The sequence below is a fragment of the Cucurbita pepo genome, chromosome LG20, assembly GCF_002806865.2.
Source record: "Cucurbita pepo subsp. pepo cultivar mu-cu-16 chromosome LG20, ASM280686v2, whole genome shotgun sequence".
In the NCBI taxonomy this organism is placed as follows: Eukaryota; Viridiplantae; Streptophyta; class Magnoliopsida; order Cucurbitales; family Cucurbitaceae; genus Cucurbita; species Cucurbita pepo.
In genome coordinates this window covers 7038018-7064510 of record NC_036657.1, presented here as the reverse complement: position 1 = coordinate 7064510, position 26493 = coordinate 7038018, and the positions used below count along the sequence as shown (strand labels likewise).

General features: G+C 37.0%; 4 protein-coding genes and 1 long non-coding RNA gene across 5 annotated transcripts; all 5 read right to left on the bottom strand.

Moving 5' to 3' along the window:
- Positions 1–584: 584 nt before the first annotated feature.
- On the bottom strand, positions 585–2092 carry LOC111783403. Its single transcript, XR_002813368.1, has 2 exons — positions 2052–2092; positions 585–1559 (listed from the first exon to the last, which is right to left on the bottom strand). It is a non-coding gene; the product is annotated as an uncharacterized LOC111783403 (long non-coding RNA).
- Positions 2093–2561: 469 nt separating this feature from the next.
- On the bottom strand, positions 2562–5766 carry LOC111783402 (THO complex subunit 4A-like). The gene is made up of 5 exons (XM_023664328.1): positions 5377–5766; positions 5037–5183; positions 4883–4951; positions 4616–4797; positions 2562–2991 (listed from the first exon to the last, which is right to left on the bottom strand). Exons 1-5 carry the CDS (start codon positions 5539–5541, stop codon positions 2829–2831), a joined length of 726 nt encoding a protein of 241 aa, XP_023520096.1. The 5' UTR covers positions 5542–5766; the 3' UTR covers positions 2562–2828.
- A 2953-nt stretch (positions 5767–8719) lies between these two features.
- Positions 8720–13812, bottom strand: LOC111782838 (actin-depolymerizing factor 2-like). Its single transcript, XM_023663656.1, has 5 exons — positions 13800–13812; positions 13605–13610; positions 10615–10759; positions 9232–9497; positions 8720–9110 (listed from the first exon to the last, which is right to left on the bottom strand). Exons 3-5 carry the CDS (start codon positions 10615–10617, stop codon positions 8960–8962), a joined length of 420 nt encoding a protein of 139 aa, XP_023519424.1. The 5' UTR covers positions 10618–10759; positions 13605–13610; positions 13800–13812; the 3' UTR covers positions 8720–8959.
- A 309-nt stretch (positions 13813–14121) lies between these two features.
- LOC111782836 (protein NRT1/ PTR FAMILY 2.7-like) lies at positions 14122–18341 on the bottom strand. Its single transcript, XM_023663654.1, has 4 exons — positions 18223–18341; positions 17920–18137; positions 16001–16566; positions 14122–15073 (listed from the first exon to the last, which is right to left on the bottom strand). Exons 1-4 carry the CDS (start codon positions 18308–18310, stop codon positions 14227–14229), a joined length of 1719 nt encoding a protein of 572 aa, XP_023519422.1. The 5' UTR covers positions 18311–18341; the 3' UTR covers positions 14122–14226.
- Positions 18342–22151: 3810 nt separating this feature from the next.
- On the bottom strand, positions 22152–25383 carry LOC111782837 (L-ascorbate peroxidase, cytosolic). Its single transcript, XM_023663655.1, has 10 exons — positions 25308–25383; positions 25030–25160; positions 24763–24937; positions 23774–23839; positions 23638–23686; positions 23480–23562; positions 22808–22887; positions 22628–22730; positions 22475–22533; positions 22152–22392 (listed from the first exon to the last, which is right to left on the bottom strand). The coding sequence occupies exons 2-10, from the start codon at positions 25146–25148 to the stop codon at positions 22377–22379; spliced, it is 750 nt and encodes a 249-aa protein (XP_023519423.1). The 5' UTR covers positions 25149–25160; positions 25308–25383; the 3' UTR covers positions 22152–22376.
- Positions 25384–26493: the final 1110 nt, after the last annotated feature.

Genomic DNA, 26493 nt, shown 5'->3' with positions numbered 1-26493 from the left:
TACCAAATGTGAATTGAAAGGTTAGAGTCTTAATTTTAGAAACATCAATAAAAAAATTTAATAAAATGTCAATGTCAATAGATATATCTAAAAAAAATTATTAATAAATAAATAATTTATGTTTTTTCAAACAAATTAAATTACTCCTTATTCATATTATTAACATTTATTGCTATTTTTCTTTATGTTTCATTGTAAATATTGAATCACCTTGTACGTTGACGTTGAATTCGTGCAAATAAAAATATAATATCCTCATTTTAATTGCCCATAGTTTGAATTATTGAGGGTTGAATTTTTTTTTTCTTTTTTAATTTCAAATCTATGGTATTTAAATTTCGATTTGTTATTCATTATTTAAGTTCTAATATTTTATACCATGTCATACTATTCTATTGTGGGTCGTTATTCACCTTTATATGATCGTCGATTAATCTTAATCTACACCCAACATGTATTATTCAATCTGTTGATGCATATTTGGGTTAACTCAAAGATTGTGCTCATAATTCAACTCATTACAAAGCACCGAAGTATCAAAACATTCATACCCTTGATTTGAACGGTAATACTTAAAAGCAAAATGAAAAAATCAGTCTAGAAGATCAATTAAAGAAGGAAGTTCCATGGTAGGGCTGGAGTATGTGAAACTAATGATAATATAATATCATCGAGACAGGAATAACCAACAAAGAAATACCTTCAATCAGTTCTGAGCCATGTGAAGTGAAGCACTTGATACTCTATGGAACAAAACGTTAAGAGTCAAATTTTGGCTCAGTGAGTCCTTTCTTCCGTGATGAACTGTTTGCCCCAGTTCTTCATTTTGTTCGCAGTTCTTCATTTTGTTTATGTAGAACGAGGAGAAAAGAGGCTTGCTACAAATAAATCTCCAACAAGGCACAACTACCTACACCATCGATAAGAGATGCAAAATGGAAGTTCTAAGCATTTCCAGGCTGCAACATAATCGGCAAAGCTTCTACACTTTCCCATTCGTTGTTTTTGGCTAAGCTACAAGTTCATGAGCAAGTGATTGAACAAGCCATATTCCTAAAAGGAGTGATCCTCTTTGTTTTATTCCCTTCTCTTATTCTTTCAAAGCCCATAGGTTGGGTGCTCCCACTTGACTAAGAGTTTCGAAAGTCATGCTCTTCTGCTAAACGAAGCTACGAGTCTACCCTACACAACCCCAACTCATAGTGTCCTTCCTTGAGAGCTTCAAATAGATCTGATGAGCTTTATCAGAAATTGTTACAAGCTTTGTGTATATGAAAGGACGCTCCAACATCTGCACTATCATTCTCAAACAGCCCCTTTCCTACAAAGCTGCTTCATTTGGCATGAACATTTTCCTTCCAATTTTCATATGCAATATGAGCTTGTATTCAAATATTTCCACCTTACTATTGATACTAAAATCAAAACCTATTGCAAAAGGTCCGGGAGTAAAATCATTTTTTACCTCCATGATTGATATGGCAAACAAAAGTCGACTTGATCTTTCAATCGATTATGACCCTAGTAATGATCGATCATCAACTCCATTTCTTCATCAACTACAAACAAACTAATCTAAGATTGAATTCCAAAAGGCTTCAAACATAAGTGACAAGGTAGAAATCTGAATGATAACCATAATATAGAAGCAAAAATACAAATCTGAACTATGTTATAGAAAGCAAAAACTAACTAAAATGGACCAGTTTTGTAAAATCTAAATTGAATCTCAGATATGTCGGTGCACTTCGACCAACTGCAATCGAGTTTCTACGCTAGGAGTTCAAATGACACTTGACAGAGTAGCATAATTCCCCTACTTTTTTTGGCTTTCTTAAGATACAGAAGAAACTCAACATTATTGCATGGTATATGCCTGGTCTTCTAATTATTGAATGCAAAATTCTGGAATATTTTCAAACAAAATATGCTGAAGAAACGAGACTGCAGCCTATAATAGTCATTACTACAACCACATGATAGTAAAAGGCATACACAATACTGAAATAAACTGAAATAAATGTAAGTGTTGTTGAATTCTAACTGCATACCAATTGTGTGAGATCCCACGTCGGTTGGAGAGGAGAACGAAACATTCCTCATAAGGGTGTGAAAAACCCATTTTTCTAGTAGATGCGTTTTAAAACTGTGAGGCTGACGAGGATACGTAACAGGTTAAAGCGAACAGTATCTGCTAGCGGTGGCCTTGAACACTTACTTGGTAATCATCTCCACACCCCTTCCTTCCTCTCCATGCCAACAAGTAGAAGATCTTAACACATTACTTTTAATTCATAAAACCAAACGCTGCAAAGCAATATAAGTAGAAATTCTGCAGTCAGAACCCAATAATCAACATATTCAGAATAGATTCTCGGCTATATCTATCATTCCATCAAGGAAATATTATGATTTAGAAACGGTGTACCAGAACTTTGGCCTCAACACCAGAAGATGTGGTTGATTATGTTATAACCAATACTTCCCATGTCAAGCGCCCAAATCCTTCCGTGTCGACAAGGAGTGTGAGCGACTTTCCCAGTTCCAGTGCAACTTTCATGGAAAATAAATAGGATTGGAGAAGATTAAGAAACAGATAAGTAACGGGAGATTACAGATTCAAGCATATATAACACCTCATTGTAGTTTACTGCAACAAATAACAATTGAAGCCCAAACTCCACATCCTAGCAAGGTCTAGTGGTTCTCTCAAGGTCAGGGCTTCATGATATGACTCGCAAAATAGAAAATGGTATCCTTATCACATTTATCATCAAGCACCTAACGAAGTTGGGAATATCAAGCCCCAGGAAATCACACCAAATGATTTAATTGATCTGCATGGCTTCTTCATGATATTTCTCCAAATCAGCATCTAGATCTTCGGCAGATAATTTCTCCCCACGACCTCTGCTACTCCCACGTCCACGCCCTCCTCTTCCAGGACCACGTCCTCGTCCACCACCCCGGTTTCGGCCCAGTACATGTCCACTGTTAAAATCAAATGAAAATTTATTAAGTGCATGCTGATTAAGAGAATCAATAATAGCAATCAAAATCAGATCAAAAGTCTAGATGTCAGCAATTTCAATTAAAATACATAAAACATAATTATCAGCCTCATACTTAAGCACCAACTGAAGCATAAAAAGAACAACGTAATGCATGATCATGTACACAAATAACTACCAGAACTGTTCAGAGGCAGGCAGAAGTCATACGGGTACCAAAGTAAAGAAAGAACGGCTTCTATCAACATCGCACAATTAAAATATCTGTGTGATAAATGTTAATAAGGCAGGCTTCGTAAACATTTTACCCTTTTCATATAATTCATCATCAATATGGAAAAGCTTAAATATCAAAACTTACAGAATCATATGATCAAAACATAAGCTGATTCTGGACCCACAAAGAGATGATGAACCTAACAAGGGGTCAAAACCAAAGACCACTCAAGCCCTCTAATGAGCCTGCCATTACTCCCTCCCCAAAGGCTCCACAGGCTCCACATAATAACATACACCTCAACAATGACACACAAACTTCTTGCAACTTGGAATCTTTCATCTACAATTCAATAATCTTGGTCATTAAACTATCCAAGTTATCATTACCTAGACTCTTTTCTAAAAGGATTGACGCGCAAAAGAAGGAACCCATATTAAGTTTTTTCTTGCATAAAATGTGGCAGAACTGGATCCCTTAATGTCGTTTGTTTATTGGAGAACTTGAATAGAAATCTTGTAAGCTTTAACCTACAACAAATTCAGTTAGTGGTCAAATAGACAATTTGTACACTCAAATACCCAATGAAAATAACACCCAGCATTCCAACACCAAATGAAGTAGGTTCATGTGGTTTTTTGACAATACTAGCCAAGGTGTGAAAACTTGGTCAGATACCCACAGTTGTTAAAAAATATTAATAAACATTAGGAAGCAGCTAATTTTATATGCGATCAAACGCAAATTTGAGAAATAAAAGTTGTTGAATACAATTGCTGCTAGAAACACATTGTCATCATAAACAAAATTGACAATAAATTATGGATACAATTTTGCCTCCGTTAGTGAGTCTTTTATATGCCCTAATATTCTTTCAAGTTTTCTCAAGGAAGGTTCGGCTACTTATCATAATATATATATAGATAGATAGATATTTAGATATATATAATCCCTAAGTTTCTCATACAAGTGTAACAATTTTTCTTCGATTAACATCATATGGTTTACCATTTACTATGTCCATAGTGTCAAACGAGAAATACCTCCCTTTAAGTACACATATCTTAACGAGTTGTTGAAATTAAATATTTTTATGTTCAATTTAATCCTTTCAAAACTTTCAGCGGACATGTCAAAAAGCAATGAAAAATGATTTTACTATGAACTAAGTCAGAATAACAAGAAAATGTTGAAAAATCTACGTCAAAATCCAATACAACTCTAAAAACAATTACTTCAATCATGGGCTTACAAAAGTATTATAAAGCAAATAAAATCCATATCTACTTCTGAACACATACCATTAGCCGCGTTAATAGATGATTGCAATTGTAAACGCAAATGGAAAAATCAGAAATAAGGACAAGTGAAGAGAGAAAATGTATACCCTCTTCGAAATCCATTTGGATTCCCAAAATTGCCATTTGCAGAAGCAGGAACAGCAGGTGTCATGATGTTAGTTCCTACAATCTCCAACTTCATGTGCTTCCCATCTAGCTGAACATTGTTGTACCTCTTTATAGCAGCAAGCGCATCTGCTTGTCGTGAAAAAACAATCTCTGCTGTTCCCTACAAAGAACAAAAACTCAAACCAAAGCCAGAATATTGCTAAAAAGAAACAAAAGCTCTTGTGTTCTTCACACTTTAAACATACCTTTGACCTCCCACTTTTATCATAATTGATAGAATATCGTTTGAGATCACCAACTTCTGAAAACAGTTCCTGCATATACAATTTCAATAAAATCTTAGCAATACATACAAAAAAAATTCTCATGTTCAAGCCCTCAAATCCAAAATTGAAATACCTTGATATCCTCGTTGGAAACACCATAATCCAAATTAGAAACATAAAGCTTGGTGCCGGTTTCGATAGCAGAGGCCCGTGCAGGCTGTGAAGGATATGCCGCACCGTGATCTACAAACATGTCGTGTGACCAAGCCGTCTCCGGCGCCTAAACCCCCAATGTTTTTCAGAACATTAAAAACAAAATACCCGAAGTCCGTTTTGAAAAGAACGAGAAACTGGTAGAAGTAGTAGTAGAAGAAGAAGAAGAAGAAGAACAACAACAACAACAACAAGAGCTAGAGGATGGCGATGGTAGTAAGATTCATCGAAATCGGGATGTTAAAACCCAAATCCTTCACCTGGGCAGTAGAATAGGGCGCTGCTCTATTAAGACCGCGATTGCGAAAGCGGCGAGAGGGACCTGGTCCAGAAGAAGCTCCGCCACGACCCCTGAAGTTCGAGGATCCGGATTTCTTGTTGTTCTTGATGATATCATCTAAGCTCATATCGAGAGGCTCTGCCATTGATGAGCGGAGGAGTGGTGGTCGTGGATCGGAGAGAGAATTCCTAGGGTTTCAACAATGGACAAAGGTAGAGGAAGATCCAGCGCAATATGCTAAATCAAACCCCATTAAAATTACTTCTTTGTTAGATCGGTTTGAATATTCAAAAATTATTTAGCAACAATCTAACAACTCAAGAACCTTATGCCAAATCCAAATCTAAATTTTGGTTATGAACTAGGCCGAGTTTGAGTAGACCGGAATCTAAATGTAGGCTAAGTAAATGTTTTATGTAGTAAGATGAGTATTTCTGAACCGTTTAGACCATCTTCACGGGAGTAGTGAAGGGAACCCATTAGAGCTATCTGGTCATTTGCTCGTTGTGTCTGAGTCGTGAGGGTTTTTATCTTGCTAATTATGTCGTTGCAAATCAACAACTGAGGCCGGCTCAAGAGGGGCCAACACCGATGGAAGTTCCGCATTGCGATCCTCCTCCCTTGAGGCACTTCTTAGAGAAACTCACACGTATGGACAGTGCAGAGTCTCACTGGATGGATAAGTCAATGGGCTCGTCGGTGTCTAACCCTAAGGTGTGGAATATCAAAGACATGTTGACATAGAATATCAAAAATCGATCTTCTCACGAGAATAGATGGGACGATTTATATGAGATCCAACTTTTTTATGACTCGTGGAACCATGAAAGCTGGGAGACAATCTCGATTTCTCCCTTTTCGAGAATCCATACATCCCTTATCATTATATGGACAACTATCTCTCAAGACCACAATTTGAGGTGCTAGTCTTAATGAAAAAATAGTACATAGAACTGAACATATCTTCACATACCAAAAAATTACAAGATTGCCCCTTTCATTCTAGGGTGATGGAAGGATCGTGTCCAAGTTGGGCTACGAGAATCTCTTAATGCCCTCTTCTTTCTTCCCATCTGAGTTATTTTACGAAAACTTTCCACAGCAAGGAAGAAGGGAGAACAAGTACATTTGGAGAATCTAGTACAACCGAGAGTAGTAACTGGTTTATGGATTATTACTCCGGGGGTAGTTGATATAGTTTTGAACCTACAAGCCAATGACTTTGTTTCTTACGTAGTTCATGCAATGAAATATTTTAAATTTGAAACATTAAAGGTATTCGTGGTTGAATGAATGACAACTCAAAATTAGATTCATAAAAACCTTATATTTCTTGAGGAGATTTTACTTAATGTAGTCACTCATTAATGGAACTTTAGCTAGTCGTGATAAAAAAGTTATCGATTTCACTTGGTGGGTCTATAATGCTTACATATTAATTTATACGATAAACTAGAGATGTTCATTTAACCCGTAGAGCCAAATCTAGCGAAGATTGATACAAAACAAAGCAAAAAGTTCTCATTTAAATAGAGAATAAGAACGGAAGTGTTAGTAATTCCTCTCAATTAGCTAAAGGAAGTTAGAGATAAGGACAAGGAAAGTTTCCTTATTCTCTCGTGCCATCTACACAATGAATAGGAGGCTCTTATACCCCATATCTAATAAATCGCATTTTGAGCTAGACGAATGAACTTTTATCATTGTTACGGTATCATTTTAAATTTTAAAATTATTTTGAAATAGTCTTTACTATCAAATTTCTACAATGACACAAAGTTAAAAATGTGAGAAAATAATAAATTTTGTCTAACAAATCTAATTACATTCAAAATGATGTTATTCGAGTTAGAACAAAATATCAAAATAATTTAGAAGAAACAAAATTTTCGAAGGGGTAAGCAAACCACAACATATGGGGCGGTGAACAACATTTTGAGCCTCCCCTCTCACGATTAATTGACAAAAATCATGGTTAAGACGTGAACAAATGAGAGGGAAGAAACGAAACAAAACAAGATCAAAACAATCGAACTTAAATGTCACTATTGTTCGATAAGTTTCTTACTTTTGAAGATGAAAACTCACCTTCCGCTAATCAATCTTTCATGTAAGTCTCTTAGTTTCCAAAACCTATATGTTGTCTCTCACAACAAATACCTCCTTTTTCTTACGCAACATTTCTTATAATGAAGCTACACAACAAATTGAACTCGAAAATCAAGTCACTAGCAGAGAATCTTCAGAAGTGCAATTGGTTGTTAAGGAATAAGATGTTGAACATCAGATGAAGTGGGAATATGTGGGCAGTGCCTTTCGTGTATAGAAGACAAACCCACACAAATTGCTCAACCTTGGGCATATAGCTGATCATAATACTTATCCACAGATACTTTGCAAGTTCCCCAAATTTATAGATAAAATTTTGGAGGAGTTCACCCAGAAGACAAGATACCTAAACGTGAAAGTGGTGCGGATTATTGAGATGAGTAGTCTCATATTAGTTAATTAAGAGGAAGATCACGAATTTATAAAAAAGGAACGCTATCTTTATGGTACGAGATCTTTCGGAAAATCCAAAAGCAAAGTCACGAGAGCTTATGCTCAAAGTGGACAATATCATATCATTGTAAAGCTCCGTAGGTAACAGAAGGCTATTATATAGTCTCCTATGTGAAAGATTCAAGGTTTATGAAGCCTAAACTTGGCTAGAGATGTGTTGGAGGCCTATTTGAACACCTGGACTTCCATGTGAACACTTCGCAAAGGCCTATTTGAACACCTGGATTTCCATGTGAACACTTCTCAAACATATATACCTATAATTTAGCCTATCTTCCATTATTTGATTCTTTAAAAAAGGTTTGAAGCTTGGCCAAACTGAATAAACCTTCAAATCCAACACTAGAAGCTGGGAAAATAGAGGCATATTGTAGAAATGGTTAAGCCCTATTGCCCAAAAAAAAAAAAAAAAAAAAAAAAAAAAAAAAAAAAAAAAAAAAAAAAAAAAAAAAAAAAAAAAAAAANCTAAAGAAGATGGATCAATCTTTATTGTAGTCCTAGAATATCATGGATTCTTTTACTTCACTGTTGCAAAATGCTAATGAAATCTAAATTCTTCAATAATTTTGATAATAAGGATCAAAGAAGAGAGGAGCTACCAAATGAGAATCGAGTCAACCCGGTTAGAAAGCCTATGCTGCTGTGCTGTCTAGCAAGCGTTGACATTGCAACCATTCAGCTCAGAAGCATCCTTGGATCTAGAAAAAAAAAGGTCAACATTATCTTTAAATGTGCTGTGCATGATAAAAGATGTAAATCCAGACCAAAATCATGTAGCGTTACATAAGGAGATATTGCATTAATTCCACACGATAAATCATAGAATATAAGGTGGGGGGGAAAAATGACCGAAGATTGTTCCAGATGGACATAATTCTATAAGACAAAACTTAGAAAACAACCCAATATGTAATCAAAGCACATTCATAAACCCAGCAATTAATAACATCATTTCACAATGTAAAACAGACACCACAAGAAGTTCATAACGAAGACGCTTCTTATTTCGCACGGCTCTTAAAAACATCGAGATCCATTTCAGATGGGTCAGTAGCTTGCAGCTCAATTTGAATGCCATCCAATTCTCTTCTAAACTTGTCCTTTGAGCTTGCATAGATCATCTTGCTTCTTACCTTCGACACGTCGGGAGACCTTTGCAACAAGAAAAGAGAATAATGATGATTAGTGATGGAAGTTTAATACGTGGTCGGGTCCGGTGAGGAACAGAGAATAACACAGAATTTGCTTGTTTTTTCATTTATCATGACATTACCAAGCAATGAAGAAAATTCTGCTCTTCTGAACATTCTCCTTAGTCAGAAAGTCAAAATCATAAACCGCATATCGGCATTCATCAGCAGGAAGGCAGGCTGTGAAATCTTCATAGCTTTGACCTGGCTCGCCAACCTTTTCCACAATGACTTGCTTCTGCTTCTCTTCAATCTTATATACAATGAATCTGTAAGTTCTCTTGGTCTTCAACTCCAAGAACTTAAGCTTACAGTCATCGTGCACAGCCATACCCGATGCCGCGTTAGCCTGCAGGAAAAAAAAAATGTAAGTAATTGAAAATATAAATTAAGGGCAATGAGCCAAAGCTCTGAAAAGTATGCAAAATCAAATGTCTGAATGAGTAATTCAAACTTCCCTTCATCACTTTTAGTAAAATTCCCCTTAGAGTTGGATATTTATAGAATCTGCTTGGTTACCAGTATGATCTCCACATGGATCTTTAGAGTCTATTCTCACAATCATAGAGATAACATTCATTGCTTTTGGCATAACCGAGTAGTTGCCTATAAATATCCATAGGAAATCCAAGCCCAAGCAGTCTCAATTAAAGCAAAGTGTAGTATTCTACCGAGTGTATTGTATTCTCTTCTCGATTGATATTAATAAAGAGTGCGAGTGTTTCCCACAAAGAGTTGTGTTCAACAGCCTATTGGCTATAGCGTTACATTTTCACTCTCAAGAGAGCAGTATAAACTTTCAAATTTGAAGCAATACTGAAAATTGAAAGTGAGCATCATCATGATTAAATATAAAAAATCCATTTCATTCCCAATTCTTCCCTCTATTTCTCAGTCTGTTAGGGACTCATTTGAGGGCACCCCGCTCCGCCCCAGCCGAGAAATTATCATGTACCTGATTATCAAACAGTAATACACGCACTCCATTCACTTCACAAGATTACCATCCTGATGATACGCGAAGTATCACCATCTTTCCACCAACTACCAAAACATCATCTCAATCACCAAAACATCTAAATCCACAGAACCAAGCACAACAAGACACCGAAACCCAGCTCCCAGCCCGATTAAAACACAAACGATCAATTTTGAGAGACTACTAAACCACGGTAATCAGAGATCAGTCACGATCACATCCAAGTACTTCCGATGATACTGAAATCAATCCTAAACAAATTTAAAATCAACCAAATCCGATCCCGAGGCAAATCGGACAAAAAAACTCAAACAATCTAGATCAAAACAAGAACAGAATATAGATCCACAGCAAGCAGGTCCTAAAAGCACATCCACAAGCATCAGAGATCAAAATCAAGCAAAAAGAAGAGAAATCGAGTACAAAATCAAGAAACAAATGAAGTAGAAATCAGCAAAAGAACAGGAATCAGTAAAAAGCGGCTTACCATGGCTGAAGCTTGAGTAGGGAAATTGAATCAGAGGATCTAGGAAGAGAAACGGAAGAAGAGGAAGAACAATCTTTAGCTGCGAGATGGGTAGAAAAGAAATCGCGAAATGTTTTTGAGATATTCTTCTCTCTCTCTCTCTCTCCTTCTATTCTTGCTCTCTTGGTAAGCGGTGGCTTTACTTTTTCCACAATATCATGATGGCGGTCATGCGCGACAGCGGAGTTGGAGCGGGTATCTCCAATCAAACGCCACCACGTGTCTATTTCTGAAATGACTCTTTTACCCCCGAAGTGACCAGCTTGGACAAAGGTTTTTTTTTTTTTTTTTTTTTTTTTTTTTTTTTTTTTTTTTTTTTNAATGTACTATTTAGTTTTAATGTGACAAAATCACACCTTAATTACCATATTTAGAGAGATTCCACGTTGGTCGGAAATCTTTATAAGGGTGTGGAAAGCCTCTCCGTACCAGACATATTTTAAAATCGTGAGATTGACTACAATACGTAGAGGATCAAAACGAACAACATCTAGTAGCAGTGGGTTTCCACTGTTACAAATGGTATAAGAGTTAGGCACCGAGCGGTGTGCCAGCGAGGACGATGTGCCCTAAAGGGTGTGGATTGTGAGATCCCGCATCAGTTGGAAAGGAAACATTTTTTTATAAGGGTGTGGAAACCTCTCTCTAGTAGACACATTTTAAAACTGTGAGATTGACGGTGATACGTAACGAGCCAAAGCGGACAATGTTTGCTAGCGATGTGTTTGGACTGTTACACAATAATTTGCTAATATCGCTACAATAGAATGATGCGACAATTTTACTTATTTGGACCGTTCACGTGGTCGGTCATCTTCTTCGTCAACTCGCTCTCTCTTTTTTCCATTCTTTTCTAGCCCTTCTTGTCATCTAACACTTACTACTGCTATCTCGAAGTTCAATAGTTGATATGAACGATGAATGAATTACTCATTATCTAATTTCAACTAACTTTTGGGTAAGGGTGTATATTCAACCCAACAACCTAGACCAACCTAACCCGAACTATAAGGATTGAGTTGGGTTGAATTAGCATTTCGGATAGAATTGAGTTTATTTTTCTGAACCCGAACTTTTCAATTTTGGGTTCGTGGGACAAAACCTTCGCACAGCCAAATAAATATATATATATATTTATTTTTTTTGCATTAATGGGTTTGCTAGACTGGTACTAAGGACATATGCTTGAGTTTGAGACCAGCAACAAATACATTACTCATTCTTGAAGTAAGCATATTTCAACTAAAATACTGTCTTTAATTCTATGACAATGTTGAACTATGTTAATACATAGAGAATTCTTAAAATAAACATATTTCAATTAAAATGTTGTTTTTAATTTTATGACAACGTTGAATGTTAATGTGTAATTTTAACAAAAAATTCTCAACCCAACCCAACCCGGACCATATACACCCCTACTTTTGGGCTTGGGTTCTTAAACTCATAAGGAGTTACGCATAGGTCACGTTATGCTTTAGGCTAACATTGACATGTTTAAGTTTTAACCCATCATTAGGTCTACGTCGAATTTTTAGGTCAAATCAATGGTCGAGCATTGACATCTGTTAGTAGCGGCCGTTAAAGGAAAGGAAGGAATTGGGTCGCTTTCGTTTGGGGAAGGCCCATGCATGAATGAAATGAGGCTGATCAACAAGCAGAAGCAAGCACTAAGTAAGTTCGGAAAGTCTTAGGCTGAGCACTATTACTGTCATTCTATATTTCAATATCAACTCTAGACAGAAGAAAAGAGAGTATTCTATCTGACTTTCTTTCTGTCTTCCCACAGAAGTCACTACAGTATTACGAAGGATGTCAGAGCTAGTGTAGAGCATTACTAAGTAAGAAAGAAAGACCGAGCTAGCATCTTCAAATAACCAACCATTCCCAATAGGTCTACCTAGCCTTCAAGGCTCGTGTTCACTGCTTTCGAACGAAAGAGAAGAATAAGCTAGAAAGAGGGCCCTAAGCTCCCGAGAAGGAGAAGGACTAAAACATATAGACAAGACGTGCCAGAGAGAGGCACTAACAAGATAAGGTGCAACACTCTAGCACTAGAATCATGCCACGTTTTGGTCAACCTTGTTAGGCTTGCTATGACATGTTTAATTGACCATCGAGGTGGGCCTCAAATTTAGGCTTGGTTGGACTCAAAATGGCTTGTTTTTAGGGGTTCAAATTTTGGGCTTTTTTTTTTTTTTTTTTTTTTTTTTTTTTTTTTTTTTTTTTTTNCTTCGGCCCTATAATGCTCTAACTAGATGGCGTTATTTACGGTTAAAGGTGTTCATATAACTCGAGAACACAATTTAATCCAGCGAACCAACCTAAATCACAAAGGTAAGATTGAGTTGGGTTAGATTTTATTTTTTTATTTTTTATTTTTAATTATTAATTTTTTTTTTTTTATTTATAGGTTGGTTGAATTTGTGACATCAGAACAAAATCTAGCAGATATTGTTTCTTTGGGCTCTCCCTCAAGGCTTTAAAACGTGTTTGATGGGAGAAGGTTTCCACACCGTTATAAATGGTTTGTTCTCCTCCCCAACCAATGTGGGACATCACAATCTACCCCCCTTCGGGGCCCAGCGTCCTTACTGGCACACCGCCTCGTGTCTACCCCTTTCGGGAAACAACGAGAAGGCTGGCACATCGTCCGATGTTTGGCTCTGATACCATTTATAACGACCCAGATCCACCGCTAGCAGATATTGTCCTCTTTGGGCTCTCCCTTTCGAGCTTTTTTTTTTTCCCTAGCTAAAACGCGTCTGCTAGGGAAAGGTTTCCATCTTTGGGCTCTCCCTTTCGAGCTTTTTCCCTAGCTAAAACACGTCTGCTAGGGAAAGGTTTCCACACTCTTATAAATGGTGGTTTATGGTGGTTTGTTCTCCTCCCCAATCAATGTGGGACATCACAATCCACCACCCATCGGGGCCCAGCGTCCTCATTGGCACTCTTTCCTTCCTCCAATCGATGTGGGACTGCCCCCAAATCCACCCCTTTGGGGCCAGTGTCCTTACTGGCACACCACCTCGTGTCAACCCCCCTTCGGGGAACAGCGAGAAGGCTGACACATCGTCCGGTGTCTGGCTCTGATACCATTTATAACGACCCAGATCCACCGCTAGCAGATATTGTCCTCTTTGGACTCTCCCTTTCGAGCTTCCCCCAAGGCTTTAAAACGCGTCTGCTAGGGAAAAGTTTCCACACCGTTGTAAGTGGTGGTTTGTTCTCCTCTCCAACCAACGTGGGACATCACAATTCAAGTTGATATTTTTTTTGGTCGCTACTCTTAAAATTATTATGAAAATACAAAATATTTAACATTTGTAACCGATGTTATTGATGTGTTGGTATTAGACCGCTCAAAGTGGACAATATCATATCATTCTAGATGTTCATAATTTCTAACACATGTTATCGAAGAAAAATTTTCAACGAAGTGCATTTCATATATAACGAGTAAGGGTAAAAGAGTAATAACAATTACATATTGCCACAAACCACGTACCAATTCGTAGCTTTATTCTTATAAATTTAACTTAGATCTCGATTCTTCGACACAAACCCGTGCTCTTAGTCTTCAGTTATAGAATCATCCTCCACAACGATTTCAACATTTTGATACTTATACCATGTAGCACAAACTAAATAATACCCAAAATTAATGACACCAATCACAGATACGAGCCAATAAACATTGTCAAGTCTCCCTTGATTGATATCATCAGGCAACCATTTCGTAACCTTATGAAGTAGATCAATCAAAGCCGTGCCAAGATAATACGAAATGGCGATCACCAACGAGATCATTGCCGTGGCCGTGCTACGCAGCGACGTCGGGAATTCTTGATAGTACAATCCAACTTGACCCGGAAAATGAAAAGCTTCTCCAATGCCAACCAAAACTAGCTGTGGGAAAAGCCACAAGGCTGACATTGGCACTATAGCCTCAGGCTGGCCATCAAGGTGGTGTGCATGGGCATGGGCAACTTTTAGCCTCTTGGATTCTACCAATGCTGATACCATCATCCCACCAAAATTGAAAACATGACCAAGACCGACTCGTTGGAGGGGTCGGGGAAGTCGTCCGACCAACTTCTGCCAAATCGGGTAGAGAAACCGATCGATTATGGCTAGAAAGACAGTGGTGGAGATGAAGACGACGACGATGAAAGACCCAGCAGGGATTTTGAAGCTCGGGCCGAGGTGACGGTCCATGGTTAGGGCTTGAAGGATGGTTAAGCTTCCTTGCATTACTATAGGGACCGAGAGGAAAATACTAGTTGACCATAGAGGGAAGATTCTAAGTAGAGTTTTGAAGTCTTCTACTTCTTTTACTTTACATAACCTCCAAGGTTTTGCAATCGAGCCATCCAAATGAACATCCCCTTCAGTTATTAGAGCCGCTCGATTCAAACACCTATCAAAGCTTTTCGTTAGTGAAAAATTATATCAAAGCTAAGCTCTACGCTTCTTCTCTCGACACGTAGAACTTAACTATGTGTTACAACAGTAAAAAACTGAATCATCGATAAGAAATAATTATTAAATAAAATACAAAATATACAAGATATTTATAAGAATATATATATATTAATCATAACATGTGACACATTCCTACTTTAATATATGCTATTGATAGTGGTTGGCACTCATCAATCTATTTTCACATTTCATTTATGCAACCAATTCAATTATTGATCCATTGGCGTTTCTATGAGGTTGACTCGAAATCACGAACACTTTTTTTTTCTCCTTTTCCTAATGGGACAAGATTAGTTAATTTTGGTTGTCGATTCTAACTCCAATAATAAAGTTTTCGAGATCTCTAAAGATAATCTATTTAATCTGTGGGGTCAGGTTCGTGGAAAATTCTTATTTAAACGGAAAACGGAAAAAAGGGGGGGAAAATTTCTTCCTATTAGTTAAACAAGGTCGAGAACGAAGATTATATTCATTGTCCCCATCAAATTTCATACCGACACAAACATACATAGGAGGTACGTATTTCTTGTTTCTATTCATTTGGTAGAACTCAATATTATATTTTTATTTTGAAATATTATTGAATTTATTAGAATATTTTACATTTTTAATAGAAAAGTAAAAAAATGAATAAAGTTTTCCCGAGAAATAAATAGAGAATTTAACGTAAGAGAATGAAACAGGTAATAGGGACATGAACAAAGGAGCGTCCTCGTCCCCGCCCCCGCCCGATAAACATATCTAATCGTATTATTATTATTTTTATTATTTTTGTAGTTATTATTCATTATTATTCTTTTTGTAAACTAGGCCCACAATCCAAATAAAAAAGAAAAGTAAAGTGATTGAAGCTTTGACATACCTAAAACTCTTTGTGAGCACTCCATCCACAACCACCTTCCCCACATGATGCTCCTCACCATAATAGTAACCATCATCATTCCCCGCGGTGGTCGAGAGCGGTGTCGTCAGCCTTTTCCGAGAGGCGGCGACAAGAACTCGAGCGAGCGTGGTGAAGGGGCTTCCTCTCGGCTTATCGAGGCGATAGAAGCGAGTTCCGAGCAAGAAAATGGCTAGGCCAATGGCGTTGGATGCAAGGGAGATGCCGAAGCCCCATCCCCAGCTGATATTGTCCTGAATGTAGACGATGGCGGTGGAGCTAACAAGAAACGCACCGTAGAGAGTGACGAAAAACCAATTGAAGAAAATGTTTTGGTCTTTAAGGTTGTCGTGTTGGTTTGCTCCTAAGGTTGCTGTGGTGTAACGAGAGCCACCAGCTCCAAGAGCTGCGAGGATAAGGCTTAAGTATAGAATTGAGTATTGGAGCTTTGAAGGTGATGAAGAACATGGGATTATGGCATTGTTGTGGTCGCATGGTTGAGGCCTAAGAGATTGGATTGTTGATGTTAATGTTAGTGAAATCATGCCCTGCAAAACCCAATCATATTTTATTATTTGAAAGAACAAAAACAAGAACTTTGATGCTTGTCTAAATAAGATCATAATCAAGTTAATAATGATGCAAAATTACCGACATGGGTATACGTTGAATCTCTAAATAAGTATGTAAAGCTCACCGCTAACAGATATTGTTTGTTTTGAACCGTTACGTATTGTCGTAAGGCTCCCAGTTTTAAAACGCGTCTACTATGGAGAGGGTCTAGCCCTACTTCGACTAGTGCCTCGCACCGTCCGGTGGTTGGCTCTAATACCATTTGTAACAGCCCAAGCCCACTGCTAGTAGATATTGTCCGTTTTAGCCCGTTACGTATTGTCGTCAGCCTCACGATTTTAAAACGCATCTACTATGGAGAGGATCTAGCCCTATTCCGACCAGTGTCTTGCATCGCCGGTGGCTGGCTTTGATACAATTTGTAACAGCTCAAGCCCACTGCTAGTAGATATTGTCCGTTTTGGCCCGTTACGTATTGTCGTAAGCCTCACGGTTTTAAAATGCGTCTACTATGGAGAGGGTCTAGCCCTATTCCGACCAGTGCCTTGCACTGTCCGGTGGCTGGCTCTGATACTATTCGTAACCGCCCAAGCCCACTGCTAGTCGATATTTTCTGCTTTGGCCCGTTACAGATCGCCGTCAGCCTTATGGTTTTAAAACGCGTCTACTATGTAGAGGGTCTAGACCTACTCCAACTAGTGTCTCGCACCGTTCGGTGGCTGGCTCTGATACCATTTGTAACAACCCAAGCTCACCGCTAGCAGATATTGTCTGCTTTCACCCGTTATATATCGTCATCAGCCTCACGATTTTAAAACGCATCTACTATGGAGAGGATCTAGCTCTACTCCGACCAGTTCCTCACACCGTCTAATGGCTAGCTCTAATATCATTTGTAACAATCCAAACCCACCGCTAACCGATATTGTCCACTTTGACCTGTTACGTATCGTTGTCAGCCTCACGATTTTAAAACGTATCTCCTAGAGAGATGTTTCCATACTCTTATAAACAATACTTAATTTCGTTCTCCAACCAAGGTAACACCTCAAAAAATATCCATCAAACCATGGAAGTAGGAATGGAGCACAAAAAACCATAAACTTAACAATAAAATATTCGACCAAACATAGACAAAAACATGTTTTATGTCTAAATGAAGCATCCTCCAATTAAAAAATAAAAAGTAGGAAACCCACCTAATATTTTAATTTCTATAAAAAAACAAACTAAATAATTATCACGAACATAAAGAAATGAAGTTCTTGGCATAAACTTCAAAGCATGAACTCATAAAAAAAAAAAATTGTATGAGATCAAGAAATTACCAAAAGAGAAATGGAAGTGGAAATAGCTACAACAGAGAAAGATCCCAAGAAAGAGTCAGCAATAACAGCTCCCACGACAGGAAACACACTGAAACAGCCACTAACAACGTTGGAAATCAAAGTGGCATCGATGTTCTTAACGTTGTACTCTTGAATCAAATACACAACCAAGTTTGTAAGCCATCCACCACTGGCCAGCGACGTGCAACCAAAAGATCCTGTTTTTATTCACCATTTTCATCAACAAAATTGCTCTCATCTCATCATAAAAACAACCAAAGAAGAGAGAGAAAAACAATGAACCTATGATGAAGGGGAAGGTGATCCAACCACCATGTTTCCTCGGACTTTGAGCTCCTTCTCTGTCTCCTCCTCCTCCTCCTCCTTCCATGTTCCTGAGCTTAGACAAATGTAAGAAGTCAACTGCCAAGGCTGGAAGGCAGCTTCTCTATACTTATACTAAAGCCTATGTCTTTTTTCAATTTTGTCATCATTCATAACCTAATAACTCTTCATTAAGTTTATTAAAATAGAATTAAGATAAACAAATAGCACTATCATTAAAAAAAACGAATACTAGTAGTACAACTCGGTGTCGTTCAAGTTTATTACAAATGGGAAAACAGTTTAGAATACAAATTTCAAAATAAAATACGCGAGACCCTAGAATTCATAGATGAGCTGACGCTTTGGGATGACCTTCTCTGTTTCTACGTAACTCTCGAACGCTCTTCCACCTCGACCGGTAGCCTGTGAACACTGAAAAAAGTAAAAGGGTGAGTATAAAAATACTTAATAAGCAGTCTACTTGTAGGTTCTTATCAGATCCAATCCCAGTAAGTTACCATGAATTTTTCTATGGGTTTTAGGAAGTTTTACCCTGATTCTACGACTATCTGAGTTTCTGGGAAGGCTTTGGAATTTTGAACGGTTCTCTTATATGTCATATACCCTATTGGGGTCTGGAAGTTGTTCATCTCATTTCAAGGTGAGCCAACTTTATTTTCTCGTACTTACTAAGCTTGCATAGACACAACTTTATTTTCTCGAGGTATGAAAAATTCATTTAGAACATTTCATTATGAGGTTATAGATTTACACATTCATAATAAAGTCATTAAAACAACACGAATTTAAATAAAACAAAGAGGGTAAAGTATGTGTCTTGATCTAACTTAAAAGCTACGAAAGAAAAACAACATGAATGCTTTTGCCCTAACTTTAATTCGGTGGCCGTCAAACAAAGTGTTAATCTTATTTTTAGGTAAAGTTAAGACACCTCTGTATGAATGACGATGTCATAGTGACGACCATGAGATTGAAGATAGGATAGATACATTCATGTTATTTGTAGTCCTTAGATTAGATCAGACATTATTTTATGTTTGCTTTTATTTAATCTTCACATTATTGATTTTCCACTATGTTGTTTTTAAATATTTTACTATAAATGTTTAAATCCATAGTATTGCTTATAAAATATTTTAAGTAACAATCATGTTTTGCATACATTAACGATCTTATTTTTAATCGAAAAATAGGGTCGTTACACTCCACTATAAAGAAGCCTTCAAGACATATCCCTATAAGATGTCCACATTTATGGGAGCTTTGCAATCATTGGTGCACAATCTAAGAGGGGAGATATGTGAGAGACTTCAATTAGTGGGACCCTCAACTACTCGACAAGTTATCGAAAGACGTGGTAGTAGCTGAATTATGGTTGTTTGTAGTAAAGAAAATATTTCATCATATGAACGGTTAAGAATCAGGCTGGCAAAAAATATTTCATCATATGAACTGTTAGGAATCAGCAAAAGCGCTTAACTCCTTTCTCTGGAGCCCTCGGACAAAGTAACACTCTTTATTCAATACTTGAGTTACTTTTGACTACACCTTCGAAGCTAGCAACTTCTTTGTTCGACACTTGAGGATTCTATTGACATGGCTAAGTTAAGGACATGAATTTGATATCATGTTAGGAATCAGGACTCTCCACAATGGTATGATATTGTCCACTTTGAGCATAAGCTCTCCTAGGTTTGCTTTGAGCTTCTCCAAAAGACTTCATATCAATAACCCTAGTAACAGATGCAATCTTCGACATGAACAACTCAAAGAATCGCAAAGCATTAGCGACTTTTTGGTTTGAGGTCCAATAACCCTAGTAACAAATCAATCACTAGTACCATAGTATATAAAATAGTTCGAAGTTTTTGCAAGTTCAATAGAGAAACATGAATATTGACGAATACAAGAGGGATCATACGCTTGTTCGATTTCAACTCAGAGCTAGTAGAAACAAAATCAAAAAAGGTCAGACGTATTGTCATGGACTTAAAGGCTGATGTTCGAGGTTTTGTTATCGAACATATGCACAAGCACGTGTAGATATGACAACTAAAAAACAAAACTAAGGGACAAATCAAAAGCTAATCGAAAATCTTTGACTAGATTTATTGTTTTTTTCACCAAAAGTTAGATATGTTCTTCTCTCTCTCTCAATTTATGCTTTGAGTACAAGTAACATTATTACCACGCGCAGCATTTGAAGATTGTTCGTAAAGGATAAGCCAAGTGGTTTCAGTATTTCATCATCAAGCAACGTTCTTGAATTGTGTACTCATTGTAAGAAGAACATAGCCAATAGCTCAATTATTGTGGATGGAAGGATTTAGGAGTTGAATAACACAATTGATGAAAACCATTAACAAAAAAATAATATTTTTTACCCATTACAATCGAAAACGTGTGATTTTTAAACAATGTCCGGATCTAATTTAAGGGCTACAAATAACATGAATACTTTTACCTTAGTTTCAATCTCATGGCCATCACCATGACGTCGTTATCCGTGTAGAGGTACCTTACCTTTATTTGAAAAGTAAGAGTAGCACGTGACTTGAGTATTTTGTTGACTGAGTTCAGGAAATGCTATCACATGCAATCGTGTTTTGGACCTATCATTAAACATCATTTCATGGCATGAGCCTCAACTTCCAGTCCGAACAGTATTAGGTATGTAGTACTTCTCTACACACTGCCCATACATGAGCACATGGACCGAGGCGAACTTGTATATATACCCCTTAGAGACATGACCTTTAGCTAGCGTACACTCATCCTACTGGTCTACCATGGAAGGAAGGGAGCACACATAGTATCATAGTGTATATAATAATACCGTATCATAACATCATATTGAACATAAACATTGGAAGGTACGTGTTTGTACCGATCATAAAGGGAAGTATCCTAATGCTTGTGAACACATAGTATGCATGAGGTCCCATAATTTCAAATCATGACATGTATTTGTGGTGCAATACATATCTTTGTTCTTTTCGTGCATTACAATAAACTACCATACTTTCATAATATGTCACATTCATCAATTAGCATATCGAGTAAACATGACAATCCATAATATGACACTTCTCATCCTAGCAGCACGCCATTACATTTAAGCAAACATAACAATTACAACGTACGACACATGTAAAGACCACAGGACACGTGCTGCTCATGCTTCAAACAATTCATCCAATACAAACAATAGTGAAGTCACTTATCTGGATAACTTAAGTTGAAGTCACTAATTAAAGTCATAAATGAATCCATAAAAAATTTATTAACACTTAGAATTCCTATAAGGGTATATTGGTCATTTACCACCCAAAATCTTGATTTAAATCCATATTCCAATGGTTTGGCAACTTTTAGAGATCACTTTGGTCATAATAGTACATAATTTTAGAGGCATTTTGGTCATTTTATGTCTACTCTTAATTATGTTGATAAAATATCGATAGGTTAAAATCTTGGCACTCGATGAGCCAGTAGTACATAATTTTAGGGGCATTTTGGTCATTTTATGTCTACTCTTAATTATGTTGATAAAATATCGATAGGTTAAAATCTTGGCACTCGATGAGCTAGTAGTACATAATTTTAGGGGCATTTTGGTCATTTTATGTCTACTCTTAATTATGTTGATAAAATATCGATAGGTTAAAATCTTGGCACTCGATGAGCCAGTAGTACATAATTTTAGGGGCATTTTGGTCATTTTATGTCTACTCTTAATTATGTTGATAAAATATCGATAGGTTAAAATCTTGGCACTCGATGAGCTAATAGTACATAATTTTAAGGGCATTTTGGTCATTTTATGTCTACTAATAATTATGTTGATAGAAATATCGATAGGTTAAAATCTTGACACTCGACGATTGACCTATAAAAAACACGAAAATTTCATAAGTTTTCCAGCAAAATTATTGAAGTCCAAAGAGACAGGGAGACCAAACATTACATTCTGCTCAAGTTTTCCAACAAGACAGCCCAAATTCAAACATGTCCCAAAAAAACAGCCACCCAACCCACCAACCCATTTCATTACAAATCAAAGCCAACATAAACAATAGCCAGCACCCTCATCTCCCCATGCCACTAGCTCAAGCATCAGCAAATCTGCACAATACAACAGGTTACGAAACGATCCTTAGCGATGACCGATACGAGAAAACACGAACACAGAGGTCGGAAATCTTACCCTAGCTCGGAAAGCTTCTGGTGAGCTTCAGCATAATCAGCAAAGAAAGCATCCTCATCCTGTGAAATGTGAACAGAACCATTGATCATCAGCAAAGATAGTCCTTTTGTGTACAATCATAAATCCTATTGATCCCGAGATCGAAAACCATACCGCAGCGTATTTCTCGACAAGGGGACGGAAGACGGGATCGCTAAGGAGTGCCTTGTCTGATACTAACTGCAGAAGACCTTCCTTCTCCCCGGCCAAGAGTTCCCTGTTGAAACCAATGGATCTTTTAATATTTCTTCACATCATCAATAAACTATCATAGTATAAATGGTTCTAACTCACTTGAAGTACGAATTATCGAAGATGAGAGGGTTCGAAGTCCATGGCCCCTCGAAACCGGATCGTTCCTTGTGTGCTCTACCCTGTCGAGTTAAATCAACATCATCTATAAAAACTTGAACTTCTTGAATATAGTGAATTAAGCTTCCTTGATTCATTATTTAGCCCTTCTTATTACTTATGTTGTTAAATCAACCGACGCGTTTTAAGGAAAAAGCCCAAAGAGAACAATATCGGCTAATGGTAGGTTTGGGCTATTACAAATGGTATCAGAGCTAGACACCAGGCAATGTGTCAGCTAGGAGACTGTGCCCCAGAGTGGGTGGACATGGGGCGGTGTATCAATAAGGACGCTGGACCCTAAAGAGGGGTGGACTGGACAATCCTACATTGATTAGAAAAAGAAACGAGTGCCAGCGAGGACGCTAGGCCCCGAAAGTGAGTAGATTGTAAGATCCACATCGGTTGGAGAGGAGAACGAAATATTTTTTATAAGAGTGTGGAAACGTCTCTCTAGCAATCGTGTTTTAAAACCTAACCTCGAGGGAAAGCACACAAGGAAAAAGACTAAAGATGACACTATCTGTTAGTAGTAGGTTTGGGCCGTTACATATGCACTTGGGGTGAAGCTCGAGATTCAAATAAACATACTTATAAGGAAAAGACAGAACGAACCAGTGTGTGACCGCCGGAGAGGGCGACAATGTCCTGGTCGGAAAGGCCCATGGTGTAGAAAACATCCCTCAGGTGATCAGAACCTGAACAGAACACAACTCATCAGTTCATTTTCTAGCTCAGAATATGAAAAGAACAAGATTGTCATGGAGACCAACCCTTGGTAGCATCAGGCAAGCGACCTTCTGGGGGTGGCTCAGGCTTGTCCTGAAGAACAGAGACAAACAATTTTCAATGTCTGATCACTTTGTAAGTTAATAAAGGGTTAAACTAAGATTAGTCTTCTTTAGTGACCTCTCTACCAGGGTGAAAAGGAATCTCAGGCCCTCCAGTAATCTCAACAGCAACAACACCAGCCAACTACAACAAAACAAACCCACAAACCCAAAAAGTTAAACAACGTGATTTCCCATGTCGATTGGGAAGGAGAACGAAACATTCTTTATAAGAGTGTAGAAACCTCTATCTAATAGACGCGTTTTAAAAACCTTGAAGGAAAGCTCGAAAGAGAAAGTTCAAAAAGGACAATATCTACTAATGGTGGGCTTGAGCTGTTACAAATGATATTAGCCAAACACCGGGCGATATGACAACGAGGAGGCTGAGCCCCAAAGGGGGTGAACATGAGGCGGTGTACCAGCAAAGACGTTATACTCCAAAAGTGGTGGATTGGAAGTCCCACATTGATTGGAGAAAAGAACGAGTGCCAGCAAGGACGCTGGCCCCAAAGGGAGTGGATTGTGAGATCCCACATTGGTTGGAGAGGAGAACGAAACATTTTTTATAAGGGTGTGGAAACTCCATAGTAAACACGTTTTAAAAACCTCGAAGGAAAGCCCAAAAAAGAAAACTCAAGCATACAGTATCTCGTTTAGGCTATTATAAATGGTATAGAGTCAAACACTAGACAATGTGCTAGCAAGGAGGCTGAGCCCCAAAGGGAATCAACATGAGGGGGTGTGCGAGGAAGGAGCCCCAAAAGGGATGGAATGGATGAACATTCTTTATAAGGGTGTGAAAACTTCTCCCTAGTGTGTCAGCAAGGAGCTCCAAAGGGGTAGATTGGGAAACCCCACATCGATTGGAGAACGGAATGAGTGTCAATGAGGACGCAGGATCCCGAAGGGGTGAATTATGAGATCTCACACGGTTGAAACAAACTTTCTAAAGGTGGGAAAACCTTAAAACGGACAAACAATATCGACTAGCGATGGACTTGGACGATACAAACAATCAAAACAAAACAAATCCGAAAAACAGATATGATCAAACAAACTAATCACCTGGTAAAAGTCAGCATATGAAAGGATTGGGAACTGTTCCTTGATGGGCTCCAAGAGCCTAACAGCAATGTCAAGGCCATTATTGGCACCATGAGCGAGCTCATTAGGGAACCTAATAGTTCCAAACGGACCACCAGTCCTAGATTTCTTATCAAAGGTTCCAGCAGAGTGCCATCTAAAAAAAACCCACAAGAACAAACAAATCCCTAAACAATCGCTCACAAACAACAAAAACAAAAGGGAAATCAAAGAACAAGAAGAACATACGCAAGACGAAGAATCAAAGGAGCACAATTCTTCTCAGCAATGAATCCCCTGAGTTTCCTCTTCGCCTTTTCAATGGCTTTCTGATACTCCTCACTCACAGATGGGTAGCACTTCACCATGATGATGACACTAAAACCCAACAAATCAATACCCACAAACCAAAAACAGCTAAAATTCACTTAGAAACTGATATCAATACCAAATTTGAACGAAATTGAAGCGAATCCACAATCAAAAATCAGAAAAAAAAAAAAAAAAAAAAAAAAAAAAAAAAAAANTGGGAAGAAATGGACAAAGAAGAGGCGATTCGGGCACGAGTCGAACACAAGCAGCTCATTGGGAGGCAGAGATATAAATAATGGCAGTAGAGAAAACAAGAGAGTTCTGGAGGGTGAGTTCTGGCCGTCGGATATTGGAGCTACCTGAAATTGGACGGTCAGGATTGGATTTGGAAACAAAGGCGGTGACTAGGATTTATTTTTGTGGATTTATTCGGAGAAAAAACCGGACCAAAAGAAATGTAATGGACCGGCGAATAAGAAAATGACGAACATACCCTTCTTCCGACAGTTATTGAGTTGTCCTTATTGGACATTCGTTCTTTGATTTCCACGTGCCCAAAACATGTTTTTTTTTTTTTTTTTTTTTTTTTTTTNTAAAAACTTTTTAAAAATTTAAAAAAATATATTTAATTTTAAAGGAAAATAGTTAATACTTTATTTTTAAATTACCGAACTTTGGATAGTATTTCAAATATACCCTTTTCAATATATGGATAAAAAAAATTCTTATTATCAAATATATAGACAGAAAAATGTATATCAATCATACTTTTAAATATATAGATAGATTATCTCTAAATATATTAATGATACTTTTAAATATTTTTTAAATTTAGAAGGGTATTTTTTTAATTTTATTAAAAAGTTTAAAAGTGTTTTTAATTTTTTTTAATTTATAAAATATTTTTTAAATTAAAAAAAAGTTCAGAGTAATAATGAAAATTTTGAAAAATCTAAAAGTATGTTTTATACATTTTTTAAAGTTACGAGAATTTAAATAAAATATAGTCGTTTCCCTTTAAAGTATTTTTTAGATTTTTTAAATGTTTAAAAGTATTATTTAGCTTTTTATTTATTTATTTATTTTATAATATAAATATATAACAGTGGTTGTATAATTGCATTATTTCTTTTCATAATAATAATATATTTTAAAATGATGTTATTTGAATTTTTTAGTCTTAGTATGAAATTAATAAATTATTTCATGGGAAGAAATTTGTTCTTAAATAATAAATTATAAATTTTGTTAACAGTGATATAATAAATATCTAAATTTGAAACATTATCCATTAATTCTCTATTTTATATTTAATAAAATTCCAATTGTATAAATTCACCAATTTATAGGGTTCTAACATTTTAAATTAAAACTATAATGACTTATTTTATTATATATAAT

Bases quoted from the DNA above. Each gene is read 5' to 3' on its own strand.
- LOC111783402 (XM_023664328.1), bottom strand. From the start codon at position 5,541: ATGGCAGAGCCTCTCGATATGAGCTTAGATGATATCATCAAGAACAAC. The intron at 4,952-5,036 runs GTATTTCAATTT...TTGTATATGCAG, and splicing joins TTTCCAACGAGGATATCAAG to GAACTGTTTTCAGAAGTTGG. The intron at 2,992-4,615 runs GTATACATTTTC...TGATTTTAACAG, and splicing joins CCAAATGGATTTCGAAGAGG to TGGACATGTACTGGGCCGAA.
- LOC111782838 (XM_023663656.1), bottom strand. The intron at 9,111-9,231 runs GTAATGTCATGA...CTTGTTGCAAAG, and splicing joins AGAATTTTCTTCATTGCTTG to GTCTCCCGACGTGTCGAAGG.
- LOC111782836 (XM_023663654.1), bottom strand. From the start codon at position 18,310: ATGGAAGGAGGAGGAGGAGGAGGAGACAGAGAAGGAGCTCAAAGTCCG. The intron at 18,138-18,222 runs GTTCATTGTTTT...GAATAAAAACAG, and splicing joins CACCTTCCCCTTCATCATAG to GATCTTTTGGTTGCACGTCG. The intron at 16,567-17,919 runs GTAATTTCTTGA...TGGGTTTTGCAG, and splicing joins CCACTTCCATTTCTCTTTTG to GGCATGATTTCACTAACATT.
- LOC111782837 (XM_023663655.1), bottom strand. From the start codon at position 25,148: ATGGTGAAGTGCTACCCATCTGTGAGTGAGGAGTATCAGAAAGCCATT. The intron at 24,938-25,029 runs GTATGTTCTTCT...GGTTTTTTTTAG, and splicing joins CCTTTGATTCTTCGTCTTGC to ATGGCACTCTGCTGGAACCT. The intron at 22,534-22,627 runs GTATGGTTTTCG...CACATTTCACAG, and splicing joins TTGTCGAGAAATACGCTGCG to GATGAGGATGCTTTCTTTGC.